At 37.9% G+C, this 21,853-nt stretch overlaps 3 protein-coding genes across 4 annotated transcripts; 1 reads left to right on the plus strand and 2 right to left on the minus strand.

The window, feature by feature from the left end:
* Window positions 1-94: 94 nt before the first annotated feature.
* Window positions 95-2,110, plus strand: LOC133711293 (wall-associated receptor kinase-like 20). Its single transcript, XM_062137642.1, has 2 exons — window positions 95-1,052; window positions 1,633-2,110. Exons 1-2 carry the CDS (start codon window positions 155-157, stop codon window positions 1,686-1,688), a joined length of 954 nt encoding a protein of 317 aa, XP_061993626.1. The 5' UTR covers window positions 95-154; the 3' UTR covers window positions 1,689-2,110.
* A 1,410-nt stretch (window positions 2,111-3,520) lies between these two features.
* On the minus strand, window positions 3,521-6,100 carry LOC133712013 (uncharacterized). Its single transcript, XM_062138396.1, has 4 exons — window positions 5,336-6,100; window positions 4,258-4,350; window positions 4,043-4,110; window positions 3,521-3,927 (listed from the first exon to the last, which is right to left on the minus strand). The coding sequence occupies exons 1-4, from the start codon at window positions 5,960-5,962 to the stop codon at window positions 3,765-3,767; spliced, it is 951 nt and encodes a 316-aa protein (XP_061994380.1). The 5' UTR covers window positions 5,963-6,100; the 3' UTR covers window positions 3,521-3,764.
* A 5,081-nt stretch (window positions 6,101-11,181) lies between these two features.
* Window positions 11,182-16,593, minus strand: LOC133723966 (pentatricopeptide repeat-containing protein At4g39952, mitochondrial-like). 2 transcript variants are annotated; one of them, XM_062150834.1, is made up of 2 exons: window positions 13,955-16,593; window positions 11,182-11,820 (listed from the first exon to the last, which is right to left on the minus strand). In XM_062150834.1, exon 1 carries the CDS (start codon window positions 16,451-16,453, stop codon window positions 14,120-14,122), a length of 2,334 nt encoding a protein of 777 aa, XP_062006818.1. In that variant the 5' UTR covers window positions 16,454-16,593; the 3' UTR covers window positions 11,182-11,820; window positions 13,955-14,119. The 2 variants fall into 2 exon arrangements, with proteins under 2 accessions (XP_062006818.1, XP_062006822.1); XM_062150838.1 differs by lacking the exon at window positions 11,182-11,820 and adding an exon at window positions 12,651-13,360.
* Window positions 16,594-21,853: the final 5,260 nt, after the last annotated feature.

Raw genomic sequence — 21,853 nt, forward strand, 5'->3', positions numbered from 1 at the left:
ATTACTTGAATTTTTCATTTCTTTTTTCTTAATAAATATTGTTATTTGACCAAAAAAATAATGATAATGACATTTCTCTTGCAATTTGAACGTTATTAGATGATGCATGTAGCTCATAAAATTCATAACACCAAAACAGAGAGAGAAAAAGCCAATGGAACCACAGCGAGCATCATTAGCTCTTTCACTCATCATCTTCAACCTCCTCCTCACCACCACAACTCAATACCCTTCATGCCAATCCACCTGCGGCTCCCTCCACCTTAGCTACCCCTTCGGCTCCGGCCCCGGCTGCGGCTCCCCAACCTTCCAACCCTACATAACTTGCACAACAACCACCAAGCAGCTCCTTCTGACCACTCACACCGGATCATACCCCATCACCTCCATCTCCTACTCCACCAACACCCTAACCCTAACACCACCCTCCATGTCCACCTGCACCTCCATGCAACCCTGCCCCTCCAACCTGGGCCTCGACTGGGCCAGCCCGTTCCAGCTCGGCCCATCAACTTTCATCCTCCTCTCCTGCCGACCCCCTACCTCCTCTCTCACCCTCAAAGACTCCTCCTCCCCAATCTGCGACCCCTCCTACTCCCACCTCTGCGCGGCCATCTACACGTGTCCCTCCGTCACCGGCCTCAACCTCCCTCTCTTGCCTCCCACCAACACTTGCTGTGTCTACTCCCCGGGAAACCTAGACGCCAAGAGCGAGCTAGACCTCCGGGGGCTCAAGTGTAAGGGATACACCTCCGTCGTGTCGCTCGGGGATTACCCAACCGACCCGAACAAGTGGGAGTATGGGGTGGCTCTGAAGTATAACCACGGAGGCGAGTTGGATGGTGGCATTGTGGAGACGAAGTGCAAGAGTTGTGAAATGAGTGGTGGCGTTTGTGGTTATGCTACTTCTGATAATTCGTTTCTTTGTGTTTGTAAAAATGGCGGCTACAACACCACTTTGGATTGTTCTTCTGATAATTACAGTGGCGTTCAAGAACAAGGTGTCATATGGAGTCCGGAATCTGGCTCTGATTTACCAGCTTCTTCAGCTTGTAAGTTCTTCTTCCTCTCAAATTTTTAGTTTGATTTAAAAATTAAAAAATACTAAAACACAAAAGCTATTGTTCTATAGGAACCTGATGCGTTAACTTTATTTTAGTGCAATCCAGTTTTACAGAACTATTTATGTCCGTGTCTTAGACTTGCAACGTGATTTTCTTTTTTGGAGAATAAAGCTAACTTTAATTGTGTTACCAAAAAAGACGTTACTTAAGCCTTCAGGTCGAAATTGCAAGACGCACACAGTAATTTAGCTCCTTTCATGTAACGAATCATTAACGAATTGCGGTCTTTATACGAAAGTACTTATCACGTTTCAGTAGTTGCTCATTATCCCTATGCAGTACTGGACTCTGCACCATAGTAGACACTATAAAATTGTCTATCACTACATGGAGTTAGTGTGCCATTGCATCAAACTAATCTTACTCTTCTTACATAATCACAGAATAAAAACATTGATATATTAAGGCGTACCTAAACGAAGCTCACCTTTAAAAAGTTGTGAATGTTAAGGACTTTTTCCTTGGTGAGCTATTTTAATGCTAAATATCAGTCTTTTCAATTTTGTAGGGAAAATATGGATTGGGCTCTTGGCTCTGGCTGAGCTGATCATTTTAACAGCTTGAGAGAGATGGCTTTGGTTGGGAAATTGGATTATTCCTCTGCTTGTTTTTATCTTTGTAAGCTGTACTATAATAGGACTTTGAAGGACTTCAAAGCAGTGAATTATTTGTGAAGGAAAAAGCAGGGAAAGTAATAATGAAATTGTCAAATGGAAAGAGAAGTGGAATAAAGGTGTGAGCAAAAGAACCAGCATCTTGTGCACATATAGGATGTGACATCCTCCACTTTAAAGTTGCATTAAGTTGGGTGGTTTAGATTCATTGAGTATAACCAAATTTTAGGAATCCTCGGTTCATTCTTTACATTAGGATTTTTGCAGAGAGCAATATTGGTTATGCACTGTCATCAATTGCAACTGTTCAATGGTGATGATCGAAGCAGAGCTCAAATCTTCTGCGTTGTACACACCTTTTCGTTTTAAATATATACATGGGCTAAAGTCTGTTTAGTCCATGTACTATGCCTCTCTCATCGTTTCAGTCCCTGACATTACAATTTAATCTGAAAAGTCCCTAAGGTCTCAATTTCCGTCTAATAGGTCATTTCCGCGGGAAATTAGGAATTGACCTTAGATAAAATGTCTAATATACCCCTCAGTTATTTCTTTTTTTTTTTTTTTCCTTTTTAATTTATTTTTTTCCTTTTTTTCTTTTTCCTTTTTAATTTCTTTTTTCATTTTTCCTTTTTAATTTATTTTTTTTTCATTTTTTTTCCTTTTTAATTTCTTTTTTCTTTTTCATTTCTTTTTTTCTTTTTAATTTCTTTTTTTCCTTTTTTATTTTTCCTTTTTAATTTCTTTTTTGCTATTTCTTCTTTTTTTCTTGTTCCTTTTTAATTTTTTTTCCTTTTTAAGTTCTTTTTTCTTTTTCGTTTTGCCTACTTTCTACTTCCTCAACCCACCAATCTCATTCCGATCAAACTCCAAAACCCATCTGTTTCCCAATTAGCTCGGAAATTCGCCGCTAAACCACTCCCCTCTTGTTTTCACAGCCTACTTCTCTCTCTCCCACTCAAATCCCACTCTCTCCACATCAAGCCTCAATTTGGAAACTTTTTTTTAACTTTTCACTGAAAACTACCATTTTTTCAAACTCTGAGGTTTTTGGGTCTTGCTCAAAATGGTGATTTGGATTTTGGGTTTGGTTGAAATGGTGATTTTTGATGGCCAAGTTGACAAAAACCAGAAGTGAAGAAGAAGAATAGTGATGGAAAAGAAAAATGGCCGCTGGCGTGGAGAACAAGAATTGGGGTTTCGGGTCGATCTGGATTGGTTCGCCAACGTGGCGCTACTGATGCAGCAGAATACGATGGTCATTAAAAAGGAAAAAGAAAAAAGAAAAAAAATTAAAAAGGAAAAAGAAAAAAGAAAAAAAATTAAAAAGGAAAAAAGAAATTAAAAAGAAAAAAGAAATTAAAATGGAAAAAGGAAAAAAAGAAAAATAAAAGGAAAAAGAAAAAAGAAACAAGAAAAAAAAGAAATTAAAAAGGAAAAAGAAAAAAAAATGAAAATGGAAAAAGGAAAAAAATAAAAATAAAAGGAAAAAGAAAAAAAAGAAATTAAAAAGGAAAAAGAAAAAAAATAAATTAAAAAGGAAAAAGAAAAAAGAAAAACATTAAAATGGAAAAAGGAAAAAAATAAAAATAAAAAAAGGAAAAATGAAATTAAAAAGGAAAAACAAAAAAGAAAAAAAAGAAATTAAAAAGGAAAAAGAAAAAAAGGAAAAAAATAAATTAAAAAGGAAAAAAAATAAAAAAGAAATAACTGAGGGGTATATTGGACATTTCACCCAAGGTCAATTCCTAATTTCCTGCGGAAATGACCTATTAGACGGAAATTGAGACCTCAGGGACTTTTCAGATTAAATTGGAATGTCAGGGACTGAAACGATAAGAGAGGCATAGTACAGGGACTAAACAGACTTTAGCCCTATATACAATATGACTACTGATACAAAACCAATCAACTTGGCCATATAATGCACAATGCAAACCCACATGTCTCCAATACAGTACTGTAAGGTTTAATTGATCGAAAATCAACAACTCGTCTCTATTTTGTCACCTTTTTCTTTCACATTTCAATCCACCTTGTGGCCATTGCTTTGCTTTTCTTGTTTAGGCTGAGGGAGTGGATCAAGGAGGAACGACTTCATGTACTTCTGCATCTCTTTTGGTTTCTCTACATTTATAGCATGTCCTGCATCCTTTATGGTCACTAGTTCTGCACTCTCACCTATTTGCCTGCACAAGATGGTCAGGACAAGAACAGTAAGACCAAGAAGCGTATGAATCAGAAAGAAATTGACACATTACTCGTTAGTGATGTTATCCAACTAATTAAACCCTTCTGAATTACCTTTTTAATCGATGTGCCAATTCCATTGGAAATACCAGGTCATGCTCCCCCCAGATTATTAGTGTAGGCTGCATAAACAAGAAATTAGGTACTCTGACAAAACCAAAAGCCTAAGCATAATGACCCCTTGATGGATTGAGAAGTTAAGAACTACTGAGGCGGATACCGGACTCTACAAAAAAATGCTGTTGTGATAAGATAGATTAGAAAATTACATGATTTATCTTGGGAAGATCAGACATTTGTCTGTCCTTATGTAATGCTTGAATAAGTTCCCTCCTCTCTTGAACGTGATCTGTGCACATTACCTGCCAGTAAAACCAAACTCAACGGTGAGACTGATAGAGAGTATCTCTCATCAAATCTTCGGAAAGCGAAATATTGAGCAACAATATAAAATTCGTATGTCCAAACACGAAGAGAACTGCAGTTCAGGACTATAAAAAAATATAGCTCTTAAAGACCTACATCCTGACAGCTCTGTGAAATATGGTAAACAAAAATAAATGAAAATTTTTGCAGTCTGCAGCCCCTAGCCTCAAGATTTTCCATTGACAACTATGCATGATTGATACATATCCCTGAATAACCGGGGGAATTTCTGTGTCTGAAATACTATATAGTTTGATGTGAGACAAAACATAGTCCAATACAGATGGAAACTACTAGAAAAGATGCAACTGAGGATAGTCATAGAGCACTAAACACTAATTAGTAAAAAGATGAAAGTGATTTCTGTGGAGGGATCAATCTAGATCCATATCTGCTATGCTGTTCATCCTAGAAATTGGAGCAAAAAGTAAAACCCTTTGAGCCCCATCAACAACCTAATGATTGTTTAATAAGTAAGACAAAAAAGTAGCATCTTTTCGTAATTTGAGTCAGCATCCGCCAACACCCTCAAGTCTTCGCTATAGTGTTCTTTCTTTGAGCGTGCTTCAGGCGTTGTAGTACCTCTTATGATAAGCCTACTAGCCGCTCTAGCCTGCCTAGTACTATTATTCTAATTCCCAACACACAATTATCGCTTCCAGTGTTTAGTTATTTCTATAATCAGCCAATATATTAGAATCGATTTGGATTTGTGAAGATGTTTAATGATCTAAATCCGTTTCGCTTCGTTGTTCTTTTAAAATCACATTTCCTTTGTGCAAGAAAGAATACTACTTTGAATAGTTCTCACCGAACCAAACTACTTCGAATATTCAAACATGGTCTGAATTTTGTTTTAGTCAAATCTTGAATTATCACCACAAACTAAATCAATCTGAACGAAGGAATTATGAATATTACCTCAATAAAATCGTTGAGAAAACAAGAGGGCACATTGGTCGCCGGCTTGTAAAACGAGATCTTCATCAACTGCCTCACCTGCGCCGCCCTCTGCGGCAGCAATATACTCACTGCCTCCTCCACACTCTTCACCTGAAACATCCCCTTCTCCATATCCTTCTCCTCGGCACAAACTCCAGCGCAACACAACACCAACCTCTCAATCCTCTCCCCATACTGAGCCGCCATGCTATAGGCCACGAACCCGCCGTAGCTGATCCCGGCTACGTGCATTTTTCCCCTGACGCCATGGGCCTCCATGAGGCTCATGACGCACTGGGCCTGGAAAGTCTCGGAGCGTTCACTCCGGGACGAATAGGAGTCCCCGAAGAAAATGAGGTCGGGGACGTAGAGGTTGAAGCGGGAAGTGAGAGGGGTGATGAACTCGTGCCACTGCCACATTGCGTTGGCGCCGATGCCGTGTATGAGGAGGAGGGTGGGTTTGGATGGGGAGGGGTGTTTGGGGACCCAGCTGTGGATGATGGTGCCTTCGCCGAGATCGGTGGTGGTGGACTTGAGGCCGGCGGAGGAGAAAGAGTAGCGGAAGCAGGAGTCGCGCGAGGCGATCAAGCTGAAGCACATCGGCATTTTTGAGACGGAGAAGAATGAGAGTATGTGGAAGGAAGAAGAAAACAAAGAAGGACAAAGGGAGTAAGTTTGAGGTTTGAGAATGGAGAATGGAGAATGGAGAATGGAGACAGGAATTAATGGGGAAATGGCGGAGCTGCCAATTACATAGCGACAAATAAGGTTTTTTATTTATGGGTCGGTAAAGGCGGGATATTAAAAAATTGTAAGTAAAAATCAAAGAGTGAATTGCTCACTTTTTGAGTACATGATTTCTCACTGTTTTTGTCTCATGAAAATTCTTCTATGTATCTGCCGTATTTATATGCAACTTTTTTTTTTTTTAATTATCAAAAAATATACTTGATATTATCTAACCGTTCGTTCCTATTAAATATTAATGCACATCACTTTGTTAGGTCTCAACTCTCGATATTCTCCTTCATCACTTGGACTAATCAGAAGGATTAGCGCTTAAAACCCTAGGCGACGCTCTGACGCCCCAAACCCTAAAACACTTCCTTGGTTCGAAAGCGATCACCATGACTACGATCGACGACGTTGCTGCTAGCTTCGCATCATCGCTGGCTCTTCTATGTGATGATGTGGTAGACATCTCCAAGTTACTAAGAGCCGATACCTGGCGTGGTTCTCAGGTTTACCTTCTTGCGCATTCACTGACTTCGAAGCAATTCACCACGCCAGATCTGCAACGCCATTTCAGGCGCATCTGTGTCCTGAACGCAACCTTCAAGGTGCAGGAGAGAGCGCAAAGGCTCTTTGTCATCTCTTTCGACCAGCGCAAGGACTGGAACAAAGTTCTTCGTGGCGGACCATGGTACTTTCAGTGTGCATTGGTCATTATTCAAGAATATGATGGCCTGAAATCTCTGGTTGCCATCCCGTTGAATGAGTTGTTCTTCTGGGTGAAACTGCGTATAATATACCACCGATGTTGGAAGTGAAGAATACTATCGTCAACATCGCTTCGATCGCTGGCAGGTTTCTGGAAATGGATGACAAGCTTTTCAAAGCCACTGGTGATATCCGAGTTCATGTTGCACACGACATTGCAAAACCCTTCTTGCTGACCAAAACCCTAAAAATGGCACCGGGGATCATTGAGGAGATCTCATACTTTTTTCAGAATTTGGTGGGACGCTGCAATGTTTGCAACCTTATATTTCATGTGGATGGGGTATGCCCTCTTGCTGCTCGGCAAACTGAACCACATCTGATCTAAAGCAAGGAGAACACCGAGTGGCACTACCTGCTTCTTTTGCAGGTTTTGCGCAGTGTAACTTCACCGGGGGAGCTTTCCGCTTCCAAGGTGTGCAGACCCCCATCCTCCCCCCCATTTCCAAAAACCTATTTGGCCCTAGCTCTTCCTCAAAGCTCCAAAAATCCATGGTGATTTGAAATGCAAATTTGCAAGCACTGACTGATGCAGATAAGTGGCTTGCATTGGTACCTGAAGCAGAAAAGTCGCCTCTAAAACGAGGACGGCCGGGTTCTCCGTTTGCCTCCCCTAAGAAACTAAAACTTACGCTTGGATACTTAATTAGTAGTGGGAGCCAATGGCTCACCGGCACCTCTAAAGAAGGCAAAAATACCTGCAGCTCCAGTCAAATTCTCAGCAAAATCGTTGGGACTGATTGAGACACCGAGGGGAATGCTTGTCCCAGCTGAGGTACGTGATGCAACCTAGGGGAGCATTTTCAACTGACTCTAGTGTGAAGAAGAAGAAAGGGAGGCCATTGGGGTCGAAAAACAAAAATCCCTCCCAAAAGAAGAAGCAAGTCTCTGCAGAGGATGTACTTTCCTATCTACACTCAGGAAAGCCGGCTAGCCCTAGCGGAAAGGCAAGGAAAAGATTTAGTTTTTTTTACTTTATTTTGCATATTACTATGCTTTGTTTCATAGTTGAATAGGCTCGCTGAAATAAGTGAGCATGACATGTCAAATGAATTGTCATATCCTATGTATCACCGTGATGTTTACTTGCATCACAACTTCTTGACTATCTGTACATGGTAGCGGAATGATATGTAATGGTCATTCTGGCCTTACCTTCTTTAATGAAATCAATATGATTATTTGTCAAAAAAAGAAAGTATTAATGCATGTCAATGCACTTCATACTCTTTCATGATATAATTATAAGAAGTGAGAATTTTTACTTTTTTGGGATAATGATCTATTCTTAACCTCCTCTGGGAGAAAGGATAATATATTTTACGGTAATTGTTCTTGTGCCTTGTTGAAGTTCTAACTAAGAATTAGTTAAGGTAAATAAGGTTTTCAACCAGGTAAGATATGCTATCATTTAACTAACTAAGTCCTCAAGTACTCCTCATTGTGGTAATGGTATATATCTCATGTATGTTAGTAAGGTTAGAAAAATCTTTACAGAATAATTGAATACTATAGTGAAAAGGATCACTATATCAATGACATTCTGAATCTAAACAAAAAAAAAATGTCTCAAACCTCAACAACTATTATAGTAGAAAATGACAATTATACTAAAAAATTATTGCAGCCAAACAAGTTTCTAAATATATATTGTCAAAATGGAATATGATCCACTTTGATATAAAACTATAAAAGAGGATTTTCAAATACATGGGTTGTTCCAACTTACAACGTGGTCATTAGGTGATACATTTTCTTCTTCTTTTTTTAAAAGAAAAATTACTTATAATGGAATCTCAATCAAAGAAGATCAAATGTGGTTCATAACCTATTAAAATTAGTCCACCAAACCCCAAAAGAAACCCATGAATGGTCGCAAGATCTAGAGCATGCATAGGCTCGTGATGTTTTCTCTCTATTTTTTCTTTTATAAATAGTTTTTTATTCATTAATGGGTAAAACAAATAGAACTAGAACAAAACAATTTTTTTCTGCATGTTTTTGAATCTGGTTGCCAAACTGAAGCTTCCATCCAACTATATATTGACTTGACCATAAGTGTTCGTAGAAAGAAAAAAAAAACACCCAATTTGCTCATATATTTTCATTATTTTGTCAAATTGCATCTAAAAGTTTTTGCACGCCGTTGATAATAAAACAAAAATCATGAGGAAACTTCAATATTATATGATCAAGCTCGTTAGATGTGATTGACCGTTGGAGAAAATGGGCACAAAACCGCAGCCTCAAAGATTCAATTTTAATCTTAAATGGTATAACTGAAGCAACGGTCTCATATGGTCACTATTGTATTTGTTCTTCAATTCTCTAGTCTGAGTTTTAATTTGGCCGGTCGTATCGTCATATATTCACATTGTTTGTACCAAACCCACTTTGTTTATCAATGGCAGGCCAAGATGTCAAAGATGCTCTACATGAACCAAAACGTTTTTCTAGTGCTTAACTAACTAAAATAAACGTTGAATAGAAGTTACCAAAGACCCTTTTAAATCACTAAAACAACCATTTTAGTTTTGATTGGGTAGAGAACGGTGATTTTGGATTACGAATACTAGTAGTCAAGAGTTTTGTGGAGATTAGAGTCCCTAATACGAGCCGCTAAAGAAATTTCTAGCAAAAGTAGTAATGAGCAAAAATAATTTGACGCAAAGCATTCTCAAACACAACCCTATTTGCAAAAATCATTTGAGATTTCAATGAAACTTCTAAGTTCTAATCGTGCTTCTAGTTCCCAGTTAAAGACGCTTCTTGAAAAAACATTTATAGGTACTCAGTTCAAAGTACAACAACGTACAAACGTAATCGATTTTTAATTTATCTGATTCTAACAATATAAAACGCCTAGTAAGTACAAAAGCGCTTCAATTCAAGCCGCCGGATTGCTTCAATTACCAACTTCTTATTAGTTTTCTCCTGGACAACTTCGTTGTCAGCTCCGGTATTAGTTTGATCTGCAGATATAATATTAAGTTGGAGACATGATTATTAGTAATAAAAAATTACACATTACACAAGAAGAAGACCTAATCACTTACCAAGACCACGCCAACGACCAAAAAGTGGTCAGAGTTAATCAGCTCAACTTGCCAGGTAAGGTTGTGGCCTGTGGTGTGGGTGTGTCCCCATCCAAATCAAAGATGCACATTTTTTCCATAGACTACTTGTTTTGACTGAAGGTTAGTCACCTGTTAATGATATATAATTAGTTTGTTAACCAAACTAGGATTCTTTCACTTTGTGATTGTTAAGTCACCTAACCTGAGTTTGTCCCTGTACCAGAAGGCTCTTCTGGCTAGGGTTGTCATCTTCTGGATTCTTCAAGTTAGGTTTAGGGCTTATATTCTCAACACTTATTAATATGCAGGTGAGATGCATGGTTTTTTTTTTTTAGTTTTTTCATTACTCTGAAGAAATACAAGTGGGTCTGATCCTATTCCTCACTCTCTGCATAAACAAGTCGGAGAGTCTTGTGAATTTTCACTGCTTGGTTATAAGTCTGTTATTACAGATAGTTGTACTGAACAAACTAATTTAAACTTCGCTTTTGTTCTGCCTTTCCCCTTTGGTTTTGGGTGAGTTATTTGGTTTGCTATCTTGCTATCATGTACTCTTAAGCTTTTGGTAGATAAAACGGGATATTACAGAAGAACCTGCGACGTTAAGTAGTTGAAGAGGCTAATCTATGATGAAGTGACGAGAGTACCAATAGTCCGAATAAACAGTAGTAGTGATATGTCATATCCTAATCAGTGTTGGATACAGGGGAAAGCTAGGCAATAGATTTCAACATGAAAACCATAGATCCATGACAGTAAGAAGCACCAGAAAATTTCAACTACGATATTGGATATTGTCAACATCACTAGTAAGAAGAAGGAAAGAGTGAAGGTGGGTTGCAGTACCCTTCATGTTGTCCCATGACCTATACGTAGATCAATGCCACCTTCGCTGCTCTGATAAGCCAGCAAGGCTCACGTTGCAGATACCCTAAACCCTAAACAGTAGTAGTGATATGTCATAGTGTTGGATACAGGGGAAAGCTAGGCAATAGATTTCAACATGAAAACCATAGATCCATGACAGTAAGAAGCACCAGAAAATTTCAACTACGATATTGGATATTGTCAACATCACTAGTAAGAAGAAGGAAAGAGTGAAGGTGGGTTGCAGTACCCTTCATGTTGTCCCATGACCTATACGTAGATCAATGCCACCTTCGCTGCTCTGATAAGCCAGCAAGGCTCACGTTGCAGATACCCTAAACCCTAAACAGTAGTAGTGATATGTCATAGTGTTGGATACAGGGGAAAGCTAGGCAATAGATTTCAACATGAAAACCATAGATCCATGACAGTAAGAAGCACCAGAAAATTTCAACTACGATATTGGATATTGTCAACATCACTAGTAAGAAGAAGGAAAGAGTGAAGGTGGGTTGCAGTACCCTTCATGTTGTCCCATGACCTATACGTAGATCAATGCCACCCTCGCTGCTCTGATAAGCCAGCAAGGCTCACGTTGCAGATACCCCCAGACCTCCCTGCACGTTATTGCCCCCATCACGTTGCCCCCATCAGAAGCTCCCGTGGCAGAGCTCAGCATACCAAACCATAAGACTCGGTAACATTAGGTTAGTCACCTATGCAGAATTTCCCGATGTGGGATTCCAGAATAGCTCAAAGAAAAAAGTGAAGGTTGGTTGATGACTGAGCACGTTCCGGACATCAGTATAAAGCTCTCAACAACCCCCAGATATCCCTGAACCTTGTTTCCCCCAACACGTTTGGGTCACAAACTACCGTTACAATACTTGGCATGCTAAACACCAAGACTTATTAGTATTAACTATGTCACTTAATGCAGTTATGCAGGGTTCTCCGGTGGGATTACAATTTAGCTTGAAGAAAAAACTGAAGGTTGAAGAGAGTAGCCAAGACAGCTATCTGAACAGCATCACAAACCCTCCTCATCAATATATAACTGTAAAGTAACAGCCAAAATAATATAAATTTAACTAGCAAAATGTGATGAAGATGGTCAGGTTTGCAGCAAAACCCGATAGAACAGAGAAATAAAAGCACAGAAACGTCCAACATAAAATTTTGTGGGAATGCTGAATGCAGCATTGCACACAATTTACTCTAGGTTTTTCTACTTTGCCATCACCAGTTTCATTTACAAAGCAAGAATAGAAGTCACATTTATATAGAATTCAGAGGAAATCTAATTAAATAGCTAGTTACTTCCCTGTGGAAGATTTAAGGTGGTCACTGGCTGTTGCAGGCGATGCAAGAAGCTAATATGACAGAAGTTGCAAAAGATGCATGTGTTCAGAAGGATCGTACCAGAATTGCAGTTCAGGAGACAAATTTACCATGTACAAAATACTTTGATCGTACTGATGGAAGTTTCCTAGCATGTCAAAAGTGTCGTAGCTGTATTATAAGGAAGGCATAAAACTCAGAGGTCAAAGAAGATGAAAAGATAAAAGCGGCCAGCTTCACGGAAATCAATTTCAGTATGCCATAATGTGGTTCTGCTGACAGATAATTAAATCATTCTATATGGATTAATGTTTCTGCAGTATGTCCAACATTCTGTACACAACAATGAACAAAAATGTACTGAACAAACGTCTCCCTGCTCAGTTATATATATGCGAACAAGATTACAATCCTGTTATTCCTGTGATGGTAGTTGAATTAACACACACACACACACAATATAATATATATATATATATATATATATATATATATATATATATATATATATATATATATTAACCAAAGGCCGAATCTATCTTGTTTTCGAAAATGATTCGAAAATGGCAAAGAACAAAGAATTTTCAAAAGTGAAGGTTGGTTCAAGAGTGCTTTTATTGCATTTTCTGGACCTTAACATCACTAGCAACCTTCGCTGCTATAATAAACCAAAGAGGCAGTCCTCGAACCTTATTACCCCTATCACATTTGGTTCACAAGCTGCGGTGACGAGCTCAGCATGCTAAGACTTGCAATATTAAGTAGTTCACTTATGCAGAGTTTTCCGATGTGGGATCCCAATTAGTGAAGGTTGGTTGAAGAGTGAGCACTTTCTGGACTTTAAACATCACTATAAAGCTCTCAGATCTCCCTGCACCTTATTTCCCCGAACACGTTTGGGTCACAAACTCCTGTGACAGAATCGATTGGCATGCTAAATCCTAAGACTTGGTGATATTAATTATGTCACTTGTGCAATATGTGGAATTCCAATATAGCTTTCGACCTTTCGTTGAAGAGAGTAGCTAAGACAGCTATCTGCATATCAGCACCAAGCCACCAACCCCGCGAACACGTTTGGGTCACAAACTCCAGTGACAGAGTCGATTGGCATGCTAAATCCTAAGACTTGGTGATATTAATTATGTCACTTGTGCAATATGTGGAATTCCAATATAGCTTTTGACCTTTCGTTGAAGAGAGTAGCCAAGACAGCCATCTGCATATCAGCACCAAGCCACCAACCCCTCCCCATCAATAAAGTAACAGCCAAAATAAAATAAATTTAACTAGCAAAATGTGATGAAGTTGGTCACTTTTGCAGCAAAGTCTGATAGTATTGAGAAATAAAAGCACAGAAAGGTCTAACTTAAATGTTGTAGGAATGCAGCAATGCACACAATTTTCTCTAGTTTTTTCTACTTTGCCATCGCCTGTTTCATTTCCAAACCAAAATAAGAAGATACACTTGGATAGAATTCAGAGAAAATCTAATTAGTTAGTTACTGCCCTGTGGAGAGTTCAAGGTGGTTACTGGCTGTTGGGGGCAATGCAAGAAGCTAACATAACTAGCAAAAAATGCATGTGTTCAGACACAGGAACCTCACCATACCAGCATTGCAGTTCAAGAGACAAATTTACCACGTACAATAGAGTTTGATCATAGTAATGAAAGTTTCCTAACATGTCAAAAGTGCCGTAGCTGTATCCTAAGGAAAGCATAAAAATCAGAGACCAAAGAAGATGAAAAGATAAAAGCATGGCTAGCTTGTGCAGTCCAACATTCCATATACACCAATAAACAAATATGTACCTCCGGTGCAATTAGTTGACTAGCCGTTATAGCCTCATTTTGGCTGGTGGGGCAAATTGCAGGACAAAGGAGGATCAACTTCTTCAGCTTCTATCAGCGCATATGAGGTAGGTCCTGGTTATCCCCTAGTAAACTTATCACGTCCATGGGTGAGTACAACCCAAGTTACACCACACTCCATGCATTTGTCTTTCCCACACCCTTCTCCTGCATCATTTTTCTCACACTTATAGCATCATCCCACCTTCCAATGGAACTATACAGGTTGGAAAGCATTATATAATAGCCGTCATTTTCTGGATCAGATTCTATAGCATGCTTAGCAACCCTTGCACCCATTTCAATTTCATTGTGAATCTTACAGGCAGCTAACAGAGATCCCCATACACCACCATCAGGAGTAATGGGCATTGACAGAACCAAATCTTTAGCTTCTTGCAGTTTACCAGACCTTCCAAGAATATCTACCATACAAGCATAGTGCTTCAAATTGGGCTTTACAGAAAATTCCTGCATTCTACCAAACAGATACTTCCCTTGTTCAACAAGCCCTGAATGATTACAGGCTGAAAGAAGAGAAAGGAATGTTATTTCATTTGGTTTAACATTTGAAGTTTCCATGTTGTGGAAAATTTCTATTGCAGATTCTGCATGTCCGTGCATAGCATAACCTGAGATCATGACATTCCAAGAAATAGCATCCCTCTCATTCATTGAGTTGAACAGTTCTCTAGATTTCTCGAGCTCCCCACATTTTGCATACATATCAACCAATGCAGCGGCAACGGACAAATTGATCTCTATCCCTCTTTCCTTAATGTGACAGTGAACTTGCTCTCCTTCTTTAAGAGATGCGAGATGAGAGCAAGCAGAAAGCACCGTTACAAATGTTGCCGAGTTGGGCTTCACCTTCTCTACGATCATTTTATGAAATAGGACTATGGCCTCAGCAAAATTTCCATTGTGAGTGTAAGATGACATCAATGTGTTCCATGTTACAATGTCTCTATGTGTCCCACGAAAAATTCTCAATGCAATGTTCAAATAACCACTTTTTCCATACATATCTATGAGTGAATTGGCTACCGAGACATTGTCATCCATCGAAATCTTAATCATGTAGCCATGAACTGATTGGCCAAGATGGATCGCCCCCAACTGGAAGCATGAACAAATCACAGACACCAAGCTACTAGAATCAGCTTCAATGCCTAAATATTGCATCTTCCCAAAAATTTCTATACATTTTGCAGGCAGTCCCACCTTAGCATAGCCACAAATCATATTATTACAACACTCTTTGTCCCAATGCTGCATTTCACTAAGAAGCTTCTCTGCAAGAGTCAATAACCCAAACTTGCAGTACATGGATACCAGTTCACTATAAACCATCTGAGTTGATCCATAGTTTTGCCTTGTCACTATTCCAAGGAATGCTTTTCCTTCCCTGATATTTGTCAAATTTCTAAACCCTGAAAGCATGCAACTGACAACAATTTCATCCGCAACAATATCACTACCCTGCATTTCCCAAAATAAACACAAGCATTCTGCCACTAACCCAGATCTAGCATAAGCACCAATAACCGACGTCCATGATAGAAGATCTCTATTTCTTAATTCACGAAACAAAACCAAGGATTCACCAGGTGTCCCACATCTGGAATACATAGACAAAATCAAAGACTTAACAGCTTCTGAACATCCAATTCCACTTTTCACAACAAAACCATGTAAACATCTACCTTCTCCTATAGCTCCCATACCCACACAAGCTTGAAACCCAACTTCCAGTGTCCTAAAATTTGGCCTCTCACCATCTCCACCAATCCTATGCATCTCACAAAGACACTCCAAACCTTTCTCACTCTCACCATTCTGCACATACCCAATTATAACCGCAGTCCAACACACCACATTTCTCTCAGTAATTTCATCGAACACGACACATGCATCCCCCATTCGACCACATTTCGAGTACATGTAGACAAAAGATGACCCAACTGCGGGATTCCCCGCGAAAAGGCCGAGTTTTGAAGCCAGCCCATGAACAGTCTTGCCATGGTCTAGCAACCTCAACTCGGCGCAGGAAGCAACAACCATTGGAAGAGTGAATTGGTTGGGACCCAACTCGGAGCCTCGCATTTGGGTAAAGAACTCGAGGGCATTGGAGTAACTGCCATTGGAGAAGTGGGTTTTGATTATGGAGTTCCAGAGGAATGTGTCTTTGGGAGAAACTGAATCAAATACTTTGGTGGAAGATTCGGGTTTGGTGAGAGAGGCATAGAAAGAGACGAGCTTTGAGGCTATGAAAACGTTGTTTGAGTTTCCAGAAGTGATAATGAGAGCGTGGGATTGAGAGAGGTGTGGGAGAGTTGAAGTTTGGTTGGAGAGGAGAGATTGGAGATGCCAGTTAAGGTAGTTGGAAGGTGAAAGTGAAGAGAATGGAAAAGAGGAGGGAAAGCGTTTGAAGAGGTGGATGGGTTTCTGACTGAACATGGGAATTCTCTAAGGGCATAGGTTTGTTTGTGTAACGATCTAATACCCTATGAGGGCCTATGTGGCTTACGTTCATAACCACAAAAGATCACCTCAAAAATTTAAGTCATGTACGATTGCCTAAAATGACACAATCCGCCGCAACGTACCAAAATGGGTAAATGCAACTCAATGCATTCTAGTCGTGTATATATATACACTATATACGATCAAACGAAAAATTGAAAAACGAGCCCTTAATAACAAGTTAATTTTCACAATCATATTTAGTGCCAAAAATTGTGCAATATTTTTACAATTCACTTTTGTCAATTAGATTGTAAAATTTTTTGACTTTGTCAATGGGAACCCAAAAGCTTCCTAGACCTAAGATAAACTCATTCGGCGCATGTGAAATGCTTCAAGTCTCCAACTGTGCATTGCAGCACAGTGTCTCGCCATTTGACAGCTTCGGGGTTCGAACCTAGGTTAGGGAGCACACCCAACTAGGCAATAACCACTAGGCCACTTGCAGTGGTTAATTAGATTGTAAAATTGATTTGCTTGAAAACGTCATTTCTTGATTTTAATAAGATTAATAAAGAACAGAGTACAAAACTGACCCCTTTTGACCTCGCCTTATGCTTTTAACTACCTCCTTCACTCCTCTCTTCAACCCTCTAGCTTGACGCAGTGACGTCGTTGATATGTTTAATGGAGCTCGACTCCGCTTCCCTAAAAAAAACTTGGGAATTGTTAAGCTGAAAACCAACTAAGCAAGGGAATTGAAAAGAAAAGGTTGTCTGTCACATATCAAAATAACCAACTAAGCCAGGGAATTGTTAACGTGAAAGAAGAGGTTGTATATCACATATCAAAATACGCTAAGAATTTTTTAAAGAGAAGCACTATGAACTTTATATGTGAATACAAATTGGACATCGGCTACAAATGAAGCAACATTACTGACTAGTTAACCCACAGAGAGCATAAAGATCAATCTCTTATAACCTATGTCTTACCATTAAGTTTCCTCCAAAATCTCAATATATATAAATCACAACATTGTTTTAATCTATTAAACTTAACATACATTTTTCCTCATATATGAATCAGTGTGTTGAAGACTCATGTGTACGCTTTAATATGACTGACCCATGACATACACATCTTTGGTCAGTGAAAAAAAGTGTGTCTCTGCACATGATTTAGATCATGTTGTATTATTCATCATATAAATTACACTTAGTAAGCATCACACTCTCAAAAATTGATAAGTCCATTAGTCCATTGTTGAATGTATGATTCAGTACCAAGTAAGCCTACGAAGCAACTGCCATGTTGTACAATATGAGTCAATATCTTAAGAATATTGTGGTGGTTGATTTAATCTAGTTACTTTTTTTATTACAACCAAAATCTTTTTTTTTTTTATTCATTGCTTCTACATCTACTTCAGGAAGGTAATTCCTATAATAATAAAAAATGAGAATGTGAACAAAATAGAATTTTCTAAAGAATGACCAAAAATTAACTATAACAGTAGACCATTACTGTTTAATGTTTATATGTAGATACATGTTTGTCATTGACTAGAGTATGAGGCCATTATTGATAGGCAGTCGAGCTAAATAAAGCACAAAGATCAATATCTTATAATCATGTCATAATATTAAGTTTCCTCCAAAATCTTAATTTAAATCACAATATTTTTGTAATTTTCAAATTTAAGATACATTTCGTTATGATATGTTATAGTGTGTTGAAGACTCATATGTGGTCTTTATATAACTGATTCATAACATAATTGTGTCTTCAATGAAAAAAAGTGTGTCTCTCTGCACATGATTTAGATCGTGTCATATTATTCATCATATAAATTACACTCAGAGCATCACACTCTTGTAAATTAAGTTCATTAGTCCAATGTTGAATGTCCGTATTTAGTACCAAACTACCAATTAAGCATATATACAAAGCGCAACTGCCTTGTTGTATAACACAAGTCAATATCATTTCTTTCACAGCTAGCAATATCATTTCCGGTATGATGCTCTTCTCTTCCAATTACAATGGGAGTCTATGCACATAAGGAAATGCAAGTTTGGTAAGGCAAAGTCTTCTAAATTATAAAGGGGCATTTTCATTTGGTCCCAACGAAAAGGATTTCCTTGCATGCTAAAATGAATTCATGATAATGATATTCGGATGTAGAATAATGAAATAATGTAGTAATTGCTGTCAAAGAAGGAAGAAAGGAACTTGTATCTAACAAAGCACTGCATGCCTATTCTATACAATTGATTTGAATTGATTTATTGTCTTACATTTTGACTAAGTGAAAAACCAGACATTGAAGGTCCTACTATAATTAGGAAAAAGGAAAATTGCATTAGAATTTGTTATGATTTATTTTCATTGTGAGATGGGAAGTGCACTTGAAGTTGTCGCCTTGACTCAGAGCAAAACTTGGGGGAAAGTGGTGGAAAATGGACCGTCTTGGGAGCTAATCTTAATCAACTTGCTTGGTGATACGGTTCTGGCAGGAGTTAATAATTGTTTTTTTTTTTCTTTAATAATCTTTAGCCCACTCCACTCTTACATATGCCAGTGAGAAGACCTTTACAATGTTAGAATTATAACTTACCAACAGGTCACATCTCACCAGCAAGAGTTAATTGATTAATCCTCACAATACACACATGCATACATGAATTTTTTTAACAATAGATAAATCTCTAAGTTTGAATCTTCTTTTGAAATTTTGGCATAATGACAGAAACTCGAAGTTTAAATTTTCTTATCTTACTTGTGTTGCCTATTATTATTGATATCATATAATACTAATATTTTAATAAAGAGAAGAGACATGTGACCGTTTTTCTTACTAAGAGAGTTGGAGGTATAGAAGGAAGACCACTAATTACATATTTCATAGTTGTTATGTTTTGATTTTGAATGTTAATTTTCTCGATAAAACAAAATTAAATGTTAAAACTTTTTTTTTTCACAATTTTTTTTAAATTTTTTTTTAAGGGAAGGAACAGAAGGGATAACTCTTCGCTCTTATGCAAAATTATATTAATAAAAGAGAAAAGTACAAAAAGAAGGGCGGACTAGGCCAAAACAAATTCCACATGACATAGATCAACATGGAAAATACAAACCTATCAAAGGTGCTACTAAAAGAAGTAATTACAAAGAAGAAAACAAAACAATGACAATAACTAAAAAAAAAAAAAACCTCACTATCTAAAATGCTACATAATACATGAGGACAAATCACGACCATAAGCCCAACAATGAAATTGGAAAGTGTAATCCACCAAATAGAACCTGGATTGGTGGCTCCATATTTAGCTAATTTATCAAAATATTCTTAATTTGCATCGAGTTACACGATCTGAATAGAATTTTTAGTTTTTGGATTTGCAAATGAGTAGGTAGGTACACTCTATAGAGGTTGCATATACGTCCATAAAAGAGTGACCATCCATGTCGGTTGGCCAAGGGAGAGGTAAAGATTCAGTGCGAAGCTCGCATGCGGAAGAGTGAAGGCTGCTTTTGGTTTCAGCAGAGTGGTTGAGACTTTGCTTCACTCTTAAATAAATCTAACTAATTAGTTGACCAATATTAGTGAGGGATGTTAACTTTTGACCATTTAAGTTTGTAAAGGGAATATATATTCTATGCAAAATAATGTCCATGTATGCCAAATTTAGCTGTAACATGACTTGACCTTGTATGGTATAAGTGATCGAGTTGTTAGGAAATTTTTTCTTCTTTTCTAGATTCAACCATTGACAACCAATAAACAACTAAGATAGTGAAATTGAGAACCACCTATCATCAATGAGAAACTTGTATTAGATCAAATGATCGTAAGTAGTTAATATTAAACACGAATTTAATATAATTAGCTAGACTTTAATCTCTATTCCTTGTGTTTGCTGTTGTATATGCAACAAGTTAGCCAAAAGGCTTTGTTCCAATCAGAGCTTCTCAATTGAAACTTGAAAGGATGGGGACCTTCAAATTTGTTGAAGAAGGGGGAGGTCGAGTTTCTCCATGAAATGGGCGGCAAGGCAAGGCTCCTTGAACTGGTGGAGATGGTGATGGCGACTTATGGTTTTTGCACTGAAATTAGAGGTCGATGGCTCTGGGTAGTGATTGGTGGGCGATGGATATGGCTCTATGAGCCAGAAGGGATTTTGGAGACAATCTGAAATGGGTGGACGAGAATCTTGCCTAAGACACTATGCTTGTAGAATAATATCTTGGACTTAAGATTTTAGACGCCCCTTGTTAATGATTTTTCGTATATTAAAGGTTTAGATAATAGAAAATTTATGAAATTACTTAGATGATAACTCATTCACTCTAACAAAAACGATCTATCCATTATATGTAACTTTAGAATAAAATTGACATTTCCCCTAAAGAAAAGCTATATATAAGAGTCATAGACACAGATACAAATCATTGAATCCACAGAGTTCTCTTTCTTACTTCGAAAACGATATAACTGTAAAAGGAAATTGAGCCAATAGTTTATTGAGCATTTCTGCCTCTTCTGTTACTCTATATTAAGAAATGAGGAATCAAACTGCCACCGAGATCTTCATCACATTCTTAAAATCTATGATCATGTGGTATCATCTTTTCCCTCGCTGTCATGTGTTAATGGCTTGTGGGGTTTTCCACTTGAAAATCCTCTTTCACGTTTTAGGCATAGATTAGTTATGTTGGAGTGATGGTCCATATAGATTAGTTAGCTAGGCATCTTAATTTCAATTAGTAAACATTAACTATATGCATTTGGCAAATAGACACTAACTATCTGCACGGTGTTTTTAGTTTTAGCACATAAACAAGACATAATTTGAGCCATTTTTTTATGGCAAAGAAGATTACAATTTGCTGAATGCCATAGTATTGTAAGTCTCACCGCCACTTCTCCACTACCAACCTCCAACCACATCCGAACCATTTTTTTTTTTTAAGGGACCGGTGCGGCTGCCCTCCATACGAACCATTTTTGATGAACTGACATTTTGATTTGAGGGACCAAAGTATTGCATAATTTCACGGTTTATTAATAAGTTTTCGGTCAAAAATAACTGAAAATGATAAAAATATTGATGAATTCTTATAAAATGTAGGATGCGATAACTAAGCACTGCAATGTTATGTTAATTCGGTAAGTTACAAAAATGACACCATCTTTTGATGTCTGTCTGTCCAGTGACGTCATCCACCTAACGTTACAAATCTCGTAGTCCCTACAAATTGTAACTTTTAAACAGCAAGTATGTTGCTGACAACATTTCAACATGGAGGAGACGGTTCAAAATATCAAATTTAATTTCAAATAGAACAAAAAAATATAGGGAAAAAATCACAAATGGTCACTCAACTTTT

This window comes from Rosa rugosa, chromosome 1 (assembly GCF_958449725.1).
Source record: "Rosa rugosa chromosome 1, drRosRugo1.1, whole genome shotgun sequence".
In the NCBI taxonomy this organism is placed as follows: Eukaryota; Viridiplantae; Streptophyta; class Magnoliopsida; order Rosales; family Rosaceae; genus Rosa; species Rosa rugosa.